The sequence below is a fragment of the Pelophylax lessonae genome (genome assembly GCF_965119305.1).
Source record: "Pelophylax lessonae genome assembly, chromosome: 8".
Classification (NCBI taxonomy): Eukaryota; Metazoa; Chordata; class Amphibia; order Anura; family Ranidae; genus Pelophylax; species Pelophylax lessonae.
The window spans coordinates 250,695,348-250,716,206 of NC_138775.1; the positions used below are offsets into that span (position 1 = coordinate 250,695,348).

General features: G+C 42.9%; 1 protein-coding gene across 1 annotated transcript in view; it reads left to right on the forward strand.

Annotated features, from left to right (window-relative positions):
* The first annotated feature begins 1,850 nt into the window (after positions 1-1,850).
* Positions 1,851-20,859, forward strand: part of LOC309561371 (cytochrome P450 4B1-like) — a 41,198-nt gene continuing 22,189 nt past the window's right edge. Inside the window, exons 1-6 of the mRNA XM_082265251.1 lie at positions 1,851-2,055; positions 5,019-5,163; positions 9,682-9,726; positions 12,763-12,890; positions 18,860-18,984; positions 19,109-19,260. Of these exons, the coding sequence (XP_082121377.1) occupies positions 1,867-2,055; positions 5,019-5,163; positions 9,682-9,726; positions 12,763-12,890; positions 18,860-18,984; positions 19,109-19,260 (784 nt within the window). The 5' untranslated portion in view covers positions 1,851-1,866. The remainder of the gene's footprint in view (positions 2,056-5,018; positions 5,164-9,681; positions 9,727-12,762; positions 12,891-18,859; positions 18,985-19,108; positions 19,261-20,859) is intronic.

Below are 20,859 nucleotides of genomic sequence, written 5' to 3' on the forward strand. Positions count from 1 at the left end.
GCCTTGGGGGGTCTCTACACACTGATGCAGCAGTAGTGACTGACTATTCATTCAACATTTGTAGGCCCGTAGTAGTGGTCATATCCACATGTCAGTCTGCATCTGCTGCACCGACAGTGTGTTTTGAGCCCCAGATTGCTTTGGTTTACTTACCAGTCCCCTAGAGCAGTGATGGCAAACCTTGGCACCCCAGATGTTTTGGAACTACATTTCCCATGATGCTCCTGCACTCTGCAGTGTAGGTGAGCATCATGGGAAATGTAGTTCCAAAACATCTGGTGTGCCAAGGTTCTCCATCAATGCCCTAGAGGAACTGTTATACAGTCATTATAGGGATGTTTGAGTAGTGTGTATGTGAGTATGGTGTCTGGCGCACCTTTATGGTTTTATAGACAACGCTGTCCGTTTTATTGATCGGTGATGGGGCGTGGTTCTGTTTTTTATTTTGGCTTAATTGATTTTGGAGCTAAAATAAAATTATTACTTTTATAGATTATTGTTGTTTTTGCTTTTTTTTTTCACTATACCCCGGAGGCTCATTGTTATGATACTTTATGCAGTTTCTCCTTATCTGTATGTTTTTTTGTAAAAGATAGAGATGGAAGTCTACTTCCACTTAAGGCCCCTTTCACACACTCCGTCCGTTGGACGGAGTCCGTTTTTCTCAGCGGGGGATCGATCCGCCGATCCCCCGCTGAGCAGGAGGATGACAGCTGTGTCTCCGCGCTGTGTGCAGAGACACAGCTGTCAGTTCCCCATGCATCTCTATGGAGGAAATCGGATGGGAACGGACCGTTGGTCCGTTCTCATCCGATCCCATCCGCTAAACGGATGGAAAATAGGGTTTCAATCCGTCCAGATTTGACGGATCGGATCGGATGTCAGCGGACATGTCTCCGCTGACATCCGATGCCCCATAGAGATGCATGGGGGGACCGTTCAGATCCGCCAAAAAAACGGTCCGCCTGTGTGAAAGGGGCCTTAAGGCCCGTACACACGTACCGATTGTCGGCCGAAAATGTTCGGCCGCCGAACGATCGGCCCGATTTTCAGCTTGTTAGTATGATGCTTCCGACAGCCGACAGCGCACTTTCGGCCAAACAGAATCTGTCGTGCAAGCATTAAAATTTTTGTATGCCGACACCAGAACGGCCGATTGTTCGCCAGTCAGTACAGAATTCGGCCGACAAACAGCAGATTTGCAAGATTGGGCATGCTCAGAAAAGACAAAACACACGGAAAGTTAACCATAACATGACATCACTTCTGCAGTCGGCTGCTGTTGGCCGACAAAATTCATGTGCAGTCTTTTGCAGTTTTCAACAGACACGACAGCCCTGGACAAAAGACGGCCGATCGTTCGGCCGACGATCGGTACGTGTGTACGGGGCTTTAGAAGTGTATTTTCTCTTCCTCTAAATTAACTGCGGGCTTAGAATTTGTTTTTACTTTTTTTTCTGTGCAATAGATGCGTCTTTTTTTTTTCCCATCTATGTAATATTAGTGAAAATTGAAACAAAAAAGTGTATTAATTTGCATTTTTATTTATTTATTAATTTTTTGCAACACTTACCTATGCATTAATTACAAATAAATTAATTTGGCACGTATCAAAAGTCATTCCACTTAAAAAAAAAAATTAACAACTTAAATTTTTGCTTAAATTGCTTGCTGACTTGCACACCTGCTGCATCTTATGACTGCCTGTGAGTGTTTATTTGGGAAGTCACATGTGCCTTCAGGTTTATCATCTCACTGTGCATTGTCCTATCAACTACATTTGTGAAGACATGCCTTGTCCTGTCACCACACTATTTATGTGACTTGACATAGACTATAGAGATCAGTGCAGTGTGCACTTCCAGCATGGCGTCCTCTTTATTTGGATTGCCTTCTCTAAGTTTTTTAGATATATTTCACTGGGTTGCCTGGCTGTGTATCCTCTATCTCCTATATACAGCTTATTCATTGCACCTGAGGAGGAAGCAGCTGCTGAAAAATTTCAGCTTTTTTCCAGGTCCTGAGACGCACTGGTTTTATGGAAATGCTCATGTGGTAAGGTGCTTTTATGTTTTATCTTGACAATAAAGTAGAACTATAGGCAAAACCTTCTTTTTTTTTTTTTCATTTTGGATAGAGCAAGACCACTTCCAGACCGCCCATGGATAGCTAGCTGCCTCAAACTCTGTATTTTTTTTATACAGTTGGCGATCCGGAATCTGACAAAAGTGGTCCCAGTGGTGAAATCTCCACGGGATCACTTTTATGAGCAGTGGGAGAGGTACAACCCCCCCCCCCTCTTTCGTCGCTTCCTTGATGTTTCCCCCACTTAAGCTGGATACACACTATACAACTTTTGTTGTTAGATTTCCTTTAGATTTACCTTCAACTTCAACTATGTAGTGCAAGGGCCTGCCAGATCGCATACAAATTAAAAGTATTTAGGTCTGACCTCATATTATATGGTTTTGGTAAATCTAAAGGAAAACATCTAAAGACAATTGTATAGTGTGTATGGCCCATTACCGGAGCCATCAGTAGCAGCGGAAACAATACGATCTGGTGCAGTGATGGGCAGAACGTCAAGTGAGGGCAAGATGGCCACTACTCAACTCTTTGCCCTTGGAGGACCTGAGTGACATCAGATGTCCCTTTCGCCTAATGGTCTTAAAGGGCCCTTTTTGCTTTTAAGTGTAAACGCGAGATCTTTTTGACCCCAGATCTCACAAAGAGGTAAAAGACAGGCGCCTCTAAGTAAGACTGTAAAGGTTTAATGTTGCAGGGTACATTAAAAACTTACATTAAAGTAAGTAGATGCAGGAGCGTGGGTAATCCGGTGTCCGAGGTCTGCATGGGGCCAATTCTTGGGTCAGTTGTAGTCACTTGTCTTATGGTCCTGTCCAGCAGGAAGTGGTGATGGCGTAGAAGGATGAGTCCAAGGGCTGGACCGAAGGATGCGCCACAGCATCTGCCGTCTGGGAGTCACCGGCGTGCTCGCGATGAATTTTGGAGCATGCGCACTGCGGTGGAATACCAGCGCGCACTCCTTCGACAAGCTACTGTATTAGGAGTGAACTGTGCTTATTGCGCAATACACTCTCTCCCGCTGTTTGTAAAAGCAATCCAGTGGCTTCTTATTAGCAGCTAGAATTGCTTTTAAAAGTAATAGAATAAAATCAAGGCAATTTATTAAAAGATGTGCATTCTATTCGTCTATTGAAACTGCACAAAGCTGTTGTGAGAATGAAAATGCAGTGTGAGTCATAGTACTCACTCTGCATGTATGGGGACATGGCAGGAAGACAAAAGGTCATTAAGGTCCGTTATACTAGTTATGGATTGGCTAAATAAGCATGAGTTAGGGATTGGTCAGCTTAGGTAATGAAAATGATTGGTCAGTTAGAAAGGAAAAACTTACCGTTAATTGGTTAAATTGCAAAACTTTGACCACCTTGAAGCTGACTGATTCCCTATAAAAATAGATAAGGTAGTCAATAATTTGGCAGTTAGCAGGAGCAGAGCAGGAATTCGTCCCGCCCTCCCACCCAGTGATTGGTGTATTTTTATGTGCCTTTTGGTAATGTGTTATTAATATATTGTCAAACTTGGGTAACTTGAGCTTTATGGCTAAGTTACAGTGGTTGTGTGTGTGTGTATGTATGTATGTATGTATAAATATATATATATATATATTTGTTTGCTAGTTCGAGCTCTATGGCTGAACTAGTTTTATGTACGTTGTTATGGTAATTTAATAAAAGGCCTCGGCCATATAATTCCATATATATGCAAGTCTGAGTGTCAATTTTTTGATTATTAATAATTATATAAGTAAGTAAAACAAATTTTGGAGTTCCGCCTATGTCACCATGGGGCAAAATTAAATGTTAGTGTATTTTCTATTTTGGTTGAAGCAATTTTCTCTTCAGTGTAGAGAGCAGAGCACAGGTGATTAAATACCACCAAATGAAAGCTCTATTTGTGAGAAAAAAAATACATATATTTTGTTTGTGTACAGCGTCGCACAACCGTGCAATTGTCCGTTAAAATAACGCAGTGCCGAATTCGCAAAATAGGGCCTGATCAGGAAAGGGGCAAATCCTTCCGGTGTTAAAGTGGTTAAACCCAAAACTAAAAATGTATTATTGTAGCTTACCAATCATTGGATGTTGTTGCTGCATTTGTTTTCCTTTCTCTTGCTTTTTTTTTCCTTCGGGGGTTTCCCCTGTGATCTGGTCAGTAACACACCTCCTGTAACAAGCTGGCCATAGATGGTGCACAACCACAGGTTGCAGGCAACAAAATTCGCTCAATTCCTGCATCAGCACAGTCAGTGTTGATTGAGGAATCCCTCCCGCGGAGCTATTGTGTGTGTGTGTCTTGCAGGTGTGGTGGACTTCCAGAAAGCACACCAAATCTACAGAATATAATAGAAGTCTATGTCTCAGTGCAGCTAACATGCAGGAAAGCCGCTGGTGCACTGCACTGCAGCTGTGGATTCATGAGAATGCAGCCTCGCAACACTTTTTTTAAAAGTGCCAATATACTCATTGCAAAAATTTGTGATGTTTAAATAAACTGGCCTGAGCCGGTTAGAAAGGTTTCAGTCCCAGGCGCAGTGATACCAAATTCACTTCACCTGGGACAGGAGCCAGCGCTACAGAGGAAGCAACAACTTATGCGGCTCCAGCTCCCTCCACAGCCGCTTGCTTCCTCCAATGCCAGCTCCATCCACACTGATGCTCTATGATGGCAGGTTGCCAACCTGTGATCTCGGCTTGTTTACCAGCCATCCCAGAGCTTGAGGTCGGGGGCCACATCAGAGGACTCTGCAAACTTCATGTTGCCCGCAGGCTACCGGTTGAGCACCACTTTAAACCCAAATTAACTAATCAGTGTTCATCTTCTTACTCTTACTTGGTGCAGGAATCAGAAAGATAAAATTGTTGTGTGACTATCGTGTGCTCTTTTCTCCATGGTCCTTAAGAGTCTAATGTCTTTTTTCTGTTTGTTTACAGTTTAAAAAAGATGGCACAGATCTGGACATTGTGGCTGGTTATGGGAGGAAATTTGAATATGCATATCCCATGTGGCTTGGAAGATACTTTGCTTCTCTAACCGTTTGTCATCCAGAATATGCAAAGACAATTCTGTCCAGACAAGGTAAGAAAGGGTTTTTTTTTTTTCTTCTTTTGTTAGAGAATTTTCATAACCTGGGGGTGAGTGCAGCGTGGTGGGGCAGCAATTACACACATTGAGTCCAGACGAAATGCAAAACTTGTACTGAACAATGGGAAACGGTTCTAAAAACCCGGCAGAAGGCAGCCCAACCGAAAGCACTGAAAATTGTCCCAGTCTGTAGTGGAGCAGGTCTCAGCCGAGTTGAAAGCATCTGTCTTGATGGACAGAATGCAAACTGGCCATCTAAGCCCAAGCAGGGAGATTTTTGAGAAGAATGGCATGTCCCTAGACTTTTCTTCCTTGTTTGGAACAGGTCAAAATCGGATGGAAGATCCCAACTGCTGGACAGAGTAATCACAGAGATGATGGTCACTGATAAACAGCCATTTACAATGGTGTCTGACTCTGGATTTAAGTGGTTGATGTCCATACTTGAGCCAAGGTACACACTGAAGAGTAACAATTTTTATCGAACCGAAATGCTGGGAAAGATTCACCAAAAGGTCGTTGAGAAAGTAAAGGCTATGCTGAAACCGGAGAATGCTGGCAACTCGCTCTCATTCACGACTGACATGGTCAGGACAAACAGAATCACTAATGAGTCTTACATGCCACATAGTTACATAGTTAGTGAGGTTGAAAAAAGACATCAGTCCATCCAGTTCAACCTATGATGTGTGTGTGTGTGTGTGTGTGTTTGCTTTTAACCGTACATTGTATACCCCTGTATGTTGATAGTTACATAGTTAGTGAGGTTGAAAAAAGACATCAGTCCATCCAGTTCAACCTATGTTGTCACTTCATTGACAGCGGATGGACAAGAAGGAGTGTGGTGTTGAATACAAAAGTGATGCAAGGATCCCACACTGGGGAGTACATTAAAGAAATGTATCTAGGCATGCTAGAAGAATGAGGAATCGCAAAAGACCCAGTGATGCTTGTGCTTCGAGACAGCGGAGCGAACATGGTGAAAGGAATGAGACTTGCTGAAGTGTCAGACCTCAGTTGCATGGCGCACACCCTCCAACTTGTGATAAATGATGGTCTGTCAAACCGGAGCGCTTTTGATTGACATTTATTATTAGCATGCTGAAGAAGTGCACAGGCCATTTCCACCATTCTCTCCTTGCCAAGCAGCGACTGTGGTGCATTCAGGAAGACCTTGGCCTCCCCAAAAACAACTTGATTAACGCTGTTCCAACACGATGGAACTCAACACTACACATGCTGCAAAGGATGCGAGCTCTTGCATATTATGATGAATATGGACTTGGAGGAGGATACTCTTGTCCTGCTGCTGATCAGAGGGACATTGTAGCCAATGTCATTGAGACCCTCCTCCCTATAGAGGAAGTTACACTAGAGGTGAGTCATTATGACTCATCTGTCATCCCATGTGTGAGAGTGCTGAAGATGCTTCTTCAACGGGAAGGACCCAACACTCGTTGCACTAAAACATGTAGGCAGGCCATGAGGGACAGCCTCACCAAACTTTTTGGGAAGCATGAAGAGAATAAAAATGTAGTTCTTGCATGTCTTTTGGATCCTTGATACAAGAACCATCCTTTCTCTTCTGATGTATTGGCCAAGGCAAAACAATGGCTGACAGAAGATATTCAACGGGAGGTGCCGGAGGTTCCTGTTGAAAAGAAAAGTCAAGAAGAGCAGGTTTCTAATGTGGAAGAGCAGGATGCTTCAAAAAGAGAAAAATGTCCAAAAAGACAACGGACATGAAGAGAAACTTCACTATGGTGAAATAGATAACATGTTCAGTGTTCTATTGGGGCCTCATGCTGAGGATTATTCTCAATCTGCAATAATGAGCCTGGATGATGAACTTCATCTCTATTTGAAGGAACCAGTAATTGACAGAAAAAGTAGTGATCCTCTTCAGTGGTGGAAAGAAAATGAGGCACGCTACCAAATACTTGCTTCCCATGCTAGAAGATACCTTTCTGCTCCTCCTTCCTCTGCACCAAGTGAGTTAGTGAAGTGGCAGCAATTTATGAGAAAAAAAAGAAGCCGCTTAACAGGTGAACATGCTGAAATGTTATGCTTTCTGCACTATAATATTGTTCTACTTAACTGGGAGTATTGAAAGTGTAGTAGTATAGTACTAGTGTCCACTCCACTGTTTCCAATTTATTCCACTGTCTAGCTTTTGTCTAGCTTTTTTTTTTTCTAGCAGTTTTGCACTGACTGAGCTGCGCTGCAGTAAGTGCAAAATTGCTAGAAAAAAAGCTAGACAGTGGATTGGAGTCAATGTGCTGCGGTAGTGCGCCACTCACTGCTGCAATAATTTTAAATAACTACTGCAGTGCAGTTAGTGCAGTAGTGATTTAAAATGATTGCAGTGACTGAGTACTACTGCAGCAGTAGTCCACTGACTCCTCACTGTCTAGCTTTTTTTCTAGCAGTTTTGCACTGACTGCAGTTAGTGATTTAAAATAATTGCAGTGAGTGCACTACTGCAGCCCTGGTCCACTGAATCCTCCAATCCACTGTCTAGCTGTTTGTTGTTGTCTAACTTTTTTCTAGCAGTTTAATTTGCACTGACTGTAGTTGCAGTAGTGATTTACAAACATTGGGGGGAGTGCACTACTGCAGCAGTAGTCCACTGACTCCTCCAATCCACCACTGTCTTACTGTTTATTGTTGTCTAGTTTTATTTTCTAGCAGTTTAATTTGCACTGACTGCAGTGTAAAAAATGTTAATTAAAAAACATTAACATGTTCCGTAACAGATTTGTGTTTTATTTTAAATGTACAAAATATTGGCCGATAACGATATGCATTGGCCAAAATATCAGTATCGGCAACGAAGAACCGATATCGGTCGATCACTAGTTACTACATCTCTGATTGGAAAGAAATTGTTTCTTTTTTTACCTTTCTTCCACTCATCTACATAAGTATCTTGGCCCTGCTCTGTTTTACCTTCCCCCTGCCCTTTGTTTATTACCAAGTCCTTAAAAAGTAAGCATATTATAGAGAGCCACACCAATTTATAATTGAAAAAGTGAGTCAAGAAGTCAAATAAAATTTCAGACAAGCCTAATATGACATTAAAGTTTTATTTTCACCTTGGTAATTAAAGCAGTATTAAACCCAAAACCAAAAAATGTAACATATTGCACTTTACCAATCCTTAGATGTGGTGGCTGCATTGGTTTTCTTTTTAAGGCTTTTATACCCCTGCTTTCACCTGGAGATCTGGCCAGTAAAAACACTTCCTACATGAAAGTAGCTCCACTCTGGATGAAGTAGCAACAGACACACCTTCGGACAGCAGCATTGTTTGTCTAGGGGGAGGGGAGTGTTAGATGTGCTAGCAGATTTAGATACACTAACAAATTGAAGCCAATCTCCAGTTCACACCTTTTTTAAGGCGGAGTTCCGGGCACAAAATCGACCTAATCGATTTTGTGGCCATCCGCTTGCTTTGCTTCACCTGAAAAGGAATTGGATAGTTAGGATTATTTTATTTATTTTTTTTTTTACTTACCTTGTAATTGTAGAAAGAAATACTCACCTATTTTCCACTTCCTCCCTCTGTGGCCACGGCCCGCACCGTCACTTCGGTTTGCAATGATTCCTGGGAGCTGAACGTCATCGCTCCCAGGAATCAATGCGACAGCTCCGGCCCCGCTCGTCACTTCCGGTGCGATGCCGCATTCCATGCTAAACCGCTTCTGGGCATGCCCAGAAGCTGTGTAGGAATGCGGCGCCGCACCGGAAGTGACGAGAGGGGCGGTGAAGGGGCTTTCTGGGAGAAGAAGACACGGAAGAGGACGCAGAAGAGGATCGCGCTGGCTTCAGCTGCCCACAACAGAGATGGCAACGCTGTAGAAGAAATTTTATAAGTGAGTATTTCTTCTTGCAGGTAAATGCGAACCGGGACAGATCAGAGGCTAGCCATTGTGGAATGTACTAGCCCTGACTGTCCCGGGGGTATGTTCATTGAAAAAATGTTTCTGTGCCCAGAACTCCGCTTTAAGCAGTTACAGCAACAGTGTTTGTTTTTTGTTTTTTTTTCTTTTTGGAATAAAGGTTTTACAGAAATAAAATCTGATTTATTGTAAGCACCCCTGCCAGTGTTAAATTGTTTGTTTCATGCCTCTAACTGCTACATCTGCAGGACAGCTTGTTCTGTTAAAAAAAATTAAGCTCACCAGGTGAAAATAAGGGGAAGAGAGCCTAAACAAAGAAAACAAATGCAACCACATCTAAGAATTGGCAAGCTGCAATATAATGTTTGCTTTTGGGTTTAATACTGCTTTAATACTTTCTACTTGTGTACTAAAAAAAAAGAAAGATATTATATAAAAATTCTAAACTTTCTGTGATGGAACTGTAAAGGTATTAGAATATACAACTTCAGTCTAGGTTTGTCTTATTAGATTCCACCAGCGTGTACTTCAGTAGATTGTCTGAAATCTTTCCGTGCTCCAGTATGACCAGTTTACAGAACTTACATGTATTTTTTTTTTTTCCAAACAGATCCAAAGAGCAACTTGGCCTACTACTTCATCACCCCATGGATTGGTATGTAACAACTTTTCTGTCAAATAAAAATAGTTGAGGACTTGTCTACCTATGTTCATTATTTGCTCCTCCTATCCCCTTCTGTACATTTCAGTTCCCTGCTTTTTGGAAGCTGAAACCTATGTGCTCCAAAAAAGAATAATCTCAATCAGTGGTCTCCAAACTGCAGCCCCAGGGCCAGATGCAGCCCTTTGCTTGCTTTTATCTGGCCCTTGAGGCACTATTCCATCCCCTGGAACCAACAAAAGGGCATAATTCTTGTCTCTGACACCAACAATAGGGCACTATTTCATCCACTGACGTCAACAATGGGGCATAATTCCTGTCACTGACACCAATAATGGTGCACAGTTCCTTCCATTGATGCCAACAATAGTGCAAAACTCCTTCCACTGATGCTAACAGTGCACAATTCCTTCCATTGACCTCAATGATGGGGCGCAATTCTTTCCATTGACACAAATGATGGGACACAATTCTTTCCACTGACACCAACAACGTCCTCCCACTGATGCCAAAGATACAGCATTGTTTAATCCCAATGGACGCCAGGACATTTTCAACTCCCACTGGCCCTAGTCCAGCCATTCTAAAGTCTAACCAGCCAACTGGTCCTCTGTTTAGAAAGTTTGTAGACCCCTAATCTAGATCCTAAAATTATATTTTGTTTTGAAATGAGTAAATTCATTGCTCTATTCTTATCTCATGAAGTCAAGGATTCTGGTGGGGACATGTTTGCACCTAAAGACCTAGCTTTGCTCACTTGCTGAATCTCACTTCTTTTTATGTTTCATAATGTGACAATGCAGCTGGGAGTATGAGACTTAATGGCAGAAAGGAGACAGGCTAAAGGGCCATACACACTATAAGATTTTCTGAATACTTTTTCCTTCAGATTTACCTTTTCTATGTAGTGCAAGGGCCTGCCAGATTGCATACAAATTGAAAGTGTTTAGGTTTGACTTCATATTATATGGTTTTGGTAAGTCTAAAGGAAAAAGTCTTCAGAAAATCTTATAGTGTGAGTTGAGCCAGGTTTCCATCATAGAAGACTGTAGGTCACAAGCCATGTCTGGCTCCCTAAAGCCCCGTACACACGTACCGATGGTCGGCATACAAATGTTCCTCTTTTCTCCCCGGGATGTCGGTGTCTGCTGAAAAGTGCAAAGACAGCACAAGGACAGCACAAGAATTTTGTCCGCCGACTGCAGAAGTGATGTCATGTAATGGTTAACTTTCCCTGTGTTTTCTATTTTCTGAGCATGCCCAGTCTTGCAAATCTGCGGTCTGTCGGCCGAATTGTGTACTGACAGGCGAACAATCGTCCGTTCTGGTGTCGGCATACAAATATTTTCATGTTTGCACGAAAGACTTTTGTCCGCGGATTGTGCGCAGACATCTGTCGGAGGCACCATACTAACACGCGTACAATCGGCAGATCCTTCGTCCACCGACGTTTGTATGCCGACGATCGGTACGTGTGTACGGGCCTTAAGTGCTCAAACCATCTCTTTGCCAAAGAACAATTTCTTGTTTTGCCTCCCTCAACCTGTTTGGAGGATGCTGTAGTGTGCACACAAGCCAATATAAGATGAATGTATATTTCCTTTTTCACACATCCTGGGACACCGAGTGTCATCAAATTCATAACAATAGGAGTTATGCTGGCACCTTCTAAAAGTTGGACCATTGAAAAAAAATGGAAAGACAGGAAGACCCCCTCGAAGTTATAACCCATCCTCAATAAACCAAGCTCCATTTTTTTTTTTTGCTAGTGTCCTAAAGGGTGAGGTTCCACCTTTCTGGTTAAAGACCATTCTACTAGGAGTCTTGGTGCTTCCTGAACTATTCCATATTCCATCATGGGCTTTGTTAGCTCAAGCTTGTAAAGTTGCTACATGGGCTTTAGTTCATATCAAGTGTATGTGTGTGCCGCCAAGGATGCTTCCTTCGGTCGACTCATTTTGCAGGTAGCTGTGTGAGGCTCTTGCCTATTTTGGGGTTGGTGGTTGGTAGCTGGTTGCCGTGTGCTCTCCCCTCATTTCATTGCTTTGGATTACTTCTGTCATGAATTTTAAAATTGCTCTGTGTCCCGGGATGTACAAAAAGTCAGATTTTTAGGTTACCTGTAAAATCCTTTTGGGAACATCATGAGCCACAAAGATCCAGCCCCTCTTGCTTGTGGTTCATGGCTTGCTACAAAAACTGGAACCTGGCCTAATGAAGGGGGGGCATCTCTGGGAGAGAACTTCTCGTCTTTCATTTTTTTGCCAGTTTGCAAACACCTGAAGGTCCTAGCATGACCCCTATGAATGTGAAGACGCTCAGTGTCCTGGATATTACAGATAACCCAAAATGAATATACCATATTTATACAGTATATATGGTGTCCCAAAATGTTGTCTCCCTAGACATGATTAGAAATCCTTTCCATCCATATACAACTGTAACCATCCAAGTACAACTGGTCTAGGAACTACATGGCACACATATGGAATATTGTGAGTGGTTTTTACAGCATTACTAATGGTGTTGTACACTGATGAAGCTTTATTTCTTTTTGATGGTAGTGTCAAACATTGGGTGACCAGACGTCCCTGGTTTCCGGGGTTTTGTCCCCGGATTGCAGGGGCGGCGCTAGGTGCAGGGCTGATCCTGGACGGGTGCTGAGGCAGAGGGGGGCGTTGAAGCCAGTGGCATATCAATGGGGAGGCAGTCCGCCCAGTGTGCCAGACACTGGGGGGTGTCAGGCTGGTATCGCCCGCTGTGTTAGCTTTATTTGATTCACTAGGCACCCGCCGTTACATAAAGTCCCACCTCCTGGTTTGACTCCTTTGGTAGACAGCACCCTCCAATGCCAGGAGTGCTCTCTATCATAGGTTGGAGCCAAACCAGGAGGCAATTAAATTAAACCTGACACAGGGGTCGACGCCGGTCTGTGTGATGATCCGGCTGCCTCTCCTCTTCCTCTCTCCTGTAACTCTGGTTCTTATGCATCTTTTGCTCTGGTTTTTCTTCTTTGATTTTGTTATGCAGGGAACGGGTTATTGGTATTATCTGGTGCAAAGTGGTTCCAGCACCGCAAGCTGCTGACCCCGGGTTTCCATTATGATGTTCTGAAGCCATATGTAAGAGTGATGTCCGACTGCGCTAATGTGATGCTGGTAAGGAGAAATCAGTGTTAGAATGCAACTTTGCTTTGTAGAGGATATGCAAGTAAAGAGCTAACTAGTAAAGCGGAAACTTCCCTGTAATAATCAACCATATGTTAACTTGCTATAGCTGACCTATCCTATAAATGCTAGAACCCTGGTTGTCTTGCTGATTTACAATACATACAGGAGGTCCCTGGGTTACAAACATCCAACTTACAAACGACTCCTACTTACAAACGGAGGGAGACAACAGGAAGTGAGGAGAAATCTACCCCTAGGAAGGAAAATTCACTCCTGTAAAGGTTCTCATGGGGAAAAAGGTGTCTTCACTGAAGTTTTATCACCAATCCTTGTCTCCACAACAATCCAAAATTTTCAAAATCCAGTTGTCATAGGGACAGAAAGTGAGGTGAAATCTTCTGAACAGGGGCACAGACAGCAAAACAAATGTTACAGGGGTGTTAACCCTTCCTTTTGCTATAAAAAAAAAACACATAATAAATATTATTTTGGCCGGAGCTACACTAAAAAATGTACCTGTTCTGACTTGCAAACAAATTCAACTTAAGAACAAACCTACAGTCCCTGTCTTGTTTGTAACCTGTGCGTGAATACAACTCTGTATGTAGGAATAATATTCCTTGCCTAACAAAGTGTTTTATGTTTTCAGCTATTTGCACTGTATGTTTTAACTGTGTTTGGGTTATAGTGCCTCCTGGTTAAGAAAAGGTTAACTATGCTGCTAACCTAACTCCTTGGTGTTGATACTGCCCCCTGCTGGGGGCTTATAAATACCAGGGAAGGAAAGACTCCTGAACAATGGGTCCATATGAGAAGAGAGTGAGCAGGACCTGTATGATTATGTATATGGACTTTTGTATTGTAGCACTACCCCCAATAGGAACCGCTTGAGTATTACCCAAATAGTCCTTCACTAGCAGCCAGGCACAGGATAGGCACAGGGTGTGTACAGACAAGTACATGCACACACTTTAGCTCGACATCATCAAAGACCAGTCTAGGGGTGCTGTTCTGTAGTTTTTATTTTGTAGAAACGTGGATAGGGTAAGGGATTTTTCGTAGGATACTCCAGAATAAAACTATGCACAACTTGAGGACCCTAGCTGATCTAGAATTGAGCAGTAGGTGAAGTCCCTTGCTGGGAGCAGATGGCAGACTTCTCCTGTGTAGCAGTGCAAAAATAAAGAGCATGAGCAAAGTCTCTTGTAGTGAAGGACAGGTAGACAAAGCTCTTTGGATTGCTAGCCAGTGATCCCTTTAGTTGGACCCTTGGCTGACTGTACTTGCACAAAGGGGTAGCCAAAAAGAACAGGTTCCTAGATCTTTGGTCTGTACTCACAGGATTTACAAACAGATCCTCTCAGACGCAGCTCCCCTTCAGTCAGCTCTTCAGAAGCACCAGGGTCACTCCTCTACTTTAGCTTCAGGCCCTCAGGTCACCCACCTGAGGCCACATGGTAGCAAGTGCCAGGGGAGGCAAGCCTGCCTTACCCCTGATTGGTGCACTCCACCATCTGGGAAGGAACCCAGAGCTCATATTGTCTCTGAATATACTGTATAGCCCCTATCTTAGAATGCTCAGGGGCACCTCCCCTGTAATTGACTGAGACTGCATATATATTCCTGCTGCATATTTGCCTCACTCCCACCCATGTTCCATAAAATTCTATTGGTTTCTAGAAGGCGAGAGGAGCCCAGGCAAACTCCGCAGCCCTAACTAATGAATTGCAGCTTTCTGTTAGGCAGATATGCTAAGATAGATTTGCCTCTAGCCCCAACGTTAGGCGGATGAGCAAATTAACTATTTACATCTAGCACCTATACTAGGAGGAAGCTACAATACTTATGAAAGCCCTTTGGAGGGACCTGATCACTGGGCAGGGCAACCAGGCATGGCCGCTGTTAGAAATGCATTGCAGCCTACCTGATGGGGCCCCCTTTAATCCTGCCCTCTATCCCACCCCTGGCCACTCCCTTGACCCCACTTCCAAACAAAATGCAGATTTGTCACCGTTTACATATACATGTGGGACCGACGTGCATGTTCATGATTGCACATAAGTACAGGGGGACCGAGGCCATTTCAATTTTTAATTTTATTTTATTAAAAAAAAATTACACTGTGTCATTTATTTTTTTTCTAATCTTTTATTGCTATCAGAAAGGATGAACAACATCCCTTGTGATAGCATGGGCCATGACAGGTCCCCTTTATGGCGAGATCTGGGGTGTATTGGGGCCTATTTTCTCTTGCCTCTAAAGTATCTGTTCAAATCAAGATCGGTTTGATGAAATCCTTTCTCAAGCCGGTGATGGCTTGTTTACATGAGACTGAAAACTGAAACTATGAAATCCTCATTGCTTCCGGTTTCTTGCATCACACAATGAGAGGAAGGATATCCATTCCTCTCACTGTGTCCCAGGAACTGGATGCTGCTGCTCACATCCTTACCGGGCTCCCTGATTGCATGGGAGAGTCCAGTAAAGGTGGCGGTGGGACTCCCTTCTACTGCCTGTAAAAGTAATCCAGAGGTAACTTAGCCACTATGATTACTTTTATTTTGTGCAGACAAAAGAAATTATATAACAATCATTGCTACAGCCACGACTTGGATATCACCCTTCCAATCCAGAGATGGACAGGAACGGGTAAAGGGGAGTGGTTGGGGATGGCAACAAGAAAGCTCAGCTGCACATGTTTACTGTGCATGTTTACTAGGCAGTGGGCAGTGGCAGCCCGGACTAATTAAGCAGCAGAGCAATATGTGGGCCAGGATAATGTACATGCGCCCCGAAAAAGAAGAAATCGTCCTTCCACAGAGCTCCTCTCCTGGGCCCCTCTGTTGACCTGATGGGGCCAAGAAAAATGTAATTACACCCCACTTCCCTAAGCAAGTAGGAACAGGGGTGAAGTAGAAAGCCCTATTTTGTTAACTGTAAATCTGCCTGAGGCAGGCCCCCCTGTGGAACTGATGGGGCTGGGCCCAGAACAACAGAACCGGCTGTACTGCCCTATCAGCGGCCCTAGCACAAGGGCTTTGTTAATGACTGTGGAGACTGTGAAGACATGTTAAGTTGTACTTGTGAAGAATTTTTCAAGGAAAATAAGTTAGTTGTAAAGGGCTTTGCCTGGTCTGAAGTTTATTTAAGAACACATAGTAGTGTATGCGTGGTGTATTAGGCTCGGTTCACACTATTGCGATGCGGGAAGGCTGCGAATTCGCAGCCTGTTCCCGCATCGCACACGCACCCCCGGCAGTTCACACTGCCATATGCGATCCGCTGGGGGTGTCAATGTAATCTTAACGACACCCCCAGTTGGATCGCATATCGCAGTGCGATCGTGCAGTTCACAAGTGTGAACCGCTGTGCGATCCGATCCTGATGCGGCAGCAAAAATGCCTCCTGTGCGTCTTTGCTGCGGGTGCGGTGCGAATTTAGCCATACAAACTGTATGGCTAAACTCGCACCGCACAGCTGATCGCATGTCATGTCGGAGCAGTGCGCTCCGACATGACATGCGAACCCGGCACACGCAGTAGTGTGAACCGGGTCTAAAACAACTGGGGGGAAAGAAGTCACACATAACATTGGGATTCAGAAGGGAGAAGGCAACATGATAGTTGAAAGCTGAGTTTAAGGTTTCCCCACTTTCGTGGGGGGAAATAAAAAACACAAAAAAATAATAGTGTATACAATTCATATTGTTAAAATGTACCTTTCCTTTTCAAACAGCAGCTCTCTATTTTTCTGAAAATGCAATGCAATATGGCTACCGGGAGGTGTTCTCTACACTGAAACATAATTTCCTGCTTGTGTGATTGGTTCACTAATTTTCCCAGAAGTCTGCCAAAAATACAAGTCAGATTTCAGGCAAACCCTGCAACATAAATATAATTTTTGGTGAGATACTCCCAATAGGAAATCCCATCTAAAGGGATGCAGGCCCAGCAGCTTTCCTCATTAGAGCCCTGCAGGTGCACAGCTGATTGATAATTATGGAACCACTCCCATTAGACTCACTTTCCACATGGATACAGACAAACACACAGGGATTTCTTCAGAATAACAAAAGGTAGGACTCTTCAACAAAGTTTGCTAAAATCCTGTTAATGTACATAGATGAGATTTTTTTTCTCAACAAAAGTAGAGTTACTCTTTAAACCTTACTGTGGTGATATCACTAAGAACTTTCATGGGCTGAGATTTTCCAAAACATAGCAGCCAGCTGACCAGAGCTAGTGACTTTATGGAGGTAATGGAAGTCCCCGATAGTATAGGGATCGGTGTCTGGATTCCTTCCCTAGCTCTCGGTACCCCAATTTTGGTCTGACTGTGGCATGGGCATCCTAGCGACCTGGCCTCGGAGTCATAAGGAAGGGAGGCCTTGAGGAGAACAAGCACAGTTTTGAGCTCTACTGAATAATAGCAGAGTACTGCAATTAGTGGAACAAATGTATTTCAGCAAAGTGGAGTGACTGGTTGCAAGCTGGTGAAGTTCAAGGTAGAGGGCTGCATTGGGTTTGGGCTCCCACGGGACCCAACGCAAATCTCGCGGGTGCAGGCGGTTTTACCTCTGCTGTGGGCGGGAGTGGGTGGTCACAAAATTTTGCCGCGGGGAACGGTGCGATTTGGTGTACTGTATTTTCCGGCGTATAAGATGACTTTTTTTATCATAAAGATACGCTTGGCTTCTTATACGCCAGGTACTGTAGATTCAGCTACTTACAGAACGTCCTTATTAAATATTTTAGCCCACTGGATGTGTATACAGTACCTTTGGCAACTTACGGAACATCTCTGTTCTGTAATACTCTATGTAACGTGCTGAGCCAATCACGACATGTGGTGTATTCTATTAATGCATACAAAGCCTGCTAGGATTGGTGGGCTTATACAACATTTGCCAATCTGAGCAGCCTTTGTATGCATTAATAGAATCCACCAGTTGCCATGATTGGCTCAGCGCGGTACATAGAGTATTACAGCACAGGGACGTTCTGTAAGTAGCTGAAGCTTACAGTATACACATCCAGCGGGCTAAACTATTAATAATACAGAAGTTCTGTATGTAGCAGAAGCTACAGTACATATTAGGGCACATCCAGCGGGCTAAAATATTTAATAGGGACGTGATGGGAGTTGCGATAAATGTACAAAAGTGTACAAACATTGTGGGAGTGGACACAAACATTGTGGGTGCGGGCGGGAGTGGAACACAAACATTGCGGGTGCAGGCGGTCCTGGTCATACATTTAGCGGGTGCGGGCTTAATATAACAGTCCCGCACAGGGCTCTAGTTCGAGGCATGTTCCGCAGCTCTGGCCCAGAAATGCTGTTGGGCAGAGACCCTGGGATGTCGCAAGGAGAGAACTGTGTGTAAAATGCCAAGTAGAGTGCCACCCTACATGTTTGTATGCAATAACTCTGTCAGCCTCTAGGGGAGCAATGGTACATCTGTACTCCTCGTCCGCCTGCTAACAGTAAACCCTACGCACATGTATTTATCAATATATAAAGTAATTTCATGCACATTTTAATACAAGCAGTGTACGTACCGTACATATATTTGGCTTGGTATCCGCTTCTTGCAATCCATGTACAATAGAACTGAGACTGCGGGAGGAAAGGGCGGGACATGTAGCCAATCAGTTTTGCTGCAGTATCCAGTCCCAGGCTGAGATTGGGGTAAGCTCTGTGGCAAGCCCCATACTTTCCTTATACAGTAAATGGGGTACAGAATATATGTGCGAAGTCCAACTATACCCAAGGCTTTATTTTTGTTTTGGTCAGAGCAGGGAAGGGTTAGAGCCTATGTCAGGGTTTTATTGCTGTGTCATTTGCTGTGAGAATCAAAAAGGGAAAAAAAACATAATGGAGAATAGTTTACATTTACCTACACTCTCAAAAAAAAAATGATGGCATTGATTTACTATTTCTTGTTTGATCTTCATTAGGATAAATTGGAACATCTGGTCTCAGAGAAGAAGTCCGTAGAGCTTTTCCATCACGTCAGCCTCATGACATTGGACACCATCATGAAATGTGCCTTCAGTTACCAAAGCAACTGCCAGAATGACAGGTTAGTATCTTCTGAACAGTATTAGCAATTTGTAAAAAATGTCGAACTATTTTATGAGGACACATGATGGTGGAAAGAGATTAATGAATGGCATAGACTGGTCTCACATTTTGTTCCCTTCCAGTGGGAGTGAGTACATCAAGGCTGTCTATGAGCTCTCCTATCTGGTGGATTACCGAACCCGCTGTTTCCCATACTTTAATGACCTCATTTTCAACCTGAGCCCCCATGGATACCGCTTCCGGAAGGCATTAAGAACCGCTCATGAACATACAGGTAACTGTCCATTTTATCCTATTTGTGCCATTTGTTTGGCTGTCTCTAGCTTCAGTCTATTTCCAGTTACTGACCTGCAATAAGTCAGCAGAACTTCTGATCTATGTAGAGATCAATGACTCAGTACTTCTGTTAGAGGATTAATATGACAGAAAGACAATACCTTTGGAATCCCATGACTGGCCCATCTTGGGACATTGTCTTAAACGAGCCATAGATGGATCGAATCGAGATGTCAAAAATGTCAGTTAGGGGTCCGACCTGTCCACCGCAATGTCGCAGTTCCGCAGAAGATTGTAGATTGCCGCCATTACTAGTATAAAAAAAAAAACAATAAAAATGACAAATCTTTCCTGTAGTTAGTAGATGCAATAACTTTTGCGCAAACCAATCAAAATACGCTTTATTGCGGGGTTTTTTTTTTTTTTTTTTACCAAAAATATGTAGCAGAAAACAAACTGGCCTAAAATGTTAAATTTTTGATTTTTTTTTTTATTGATTTTTTTTTTGAGAATGTCATATAGCAGAAAGTGAAAAATATAGTTTTTTTATTTTTCAAAATTGTCGCTCCTTTTATCTTTTTTGTTTTATAGCCCAAAAAATAAAAATCACACCGGTGATCAAATACCACCAAAAGAAAGCTCTATTTGTGGGAAAAAAGGACATCAATTTCATTTAGGTACAGCGTCTCACGACCGCGCAATTGTCCGTTAAAGTAACACAGTGTCGAATCGCACAATGGGGACTGGTCATTAAGGGGGAAAATCCTTCTGGTCTTAAAGTGGTTAATAGCAGTGTTAATTTCGTCGACTAAAACCGACTAAAACGTTTTCGTCAACTAACACAATTCAGATGACTAAAATACTACTAAAACTAAAATGGCATTTTAGTCTTAAGACTAAAATACGACTAAAACTAAAATGGCATTTTAGTCAAAAGACTATAACTAAAACTAAATCGAAATTTGCTGCCAAAAATTAACACTGGTGCATGCTCAAAGCATAAATAATAACATATTAGGTTTTTCACTCCAGGACCAGCAGTAGTATATAATGAGTTTGGAAATTGTAGAGAAATGCTTAAATAATGCATTACAAATTACAATTGAACTACACCCATTTGATTATAGATGACTAAAATGAGTTTTAGTCGACTAAAATGTAGGGCGTTTTAGTCGACTAAAATATACTGGAGTTTTAGTCGACTAAATACGACTAAAACTAAAACACTTGCAGAAGACTAAAATGGGACTAAAACTAAAATGCCATTTTAGTCCTAAGACTAAGACTAAAACTAAATTGAAATCTTCTGCCAAAATTAACACTGGTTAATAGACATACCTCGTATACTGCTGATGAGAAAAGGTATTTAGCAGTTTATAGTTATTAAAATAATTGCCTTTCCATGTTCTGTGTACTGTAGGAGACCAGATTTAGTGAATCCAGGGTCCTGGGTTTAGTGACTCTTTAGGTACAACCAGCCTATTGAATTTTTTGGTGATTACTGCCGGGTGGTTATAGCCACTAGCAGTAAACATTGTGTTCTGCAAGCTGGGAAGGTTCCCCACCAGCAAAACACAAAAGTGCTGTTGAATCGATT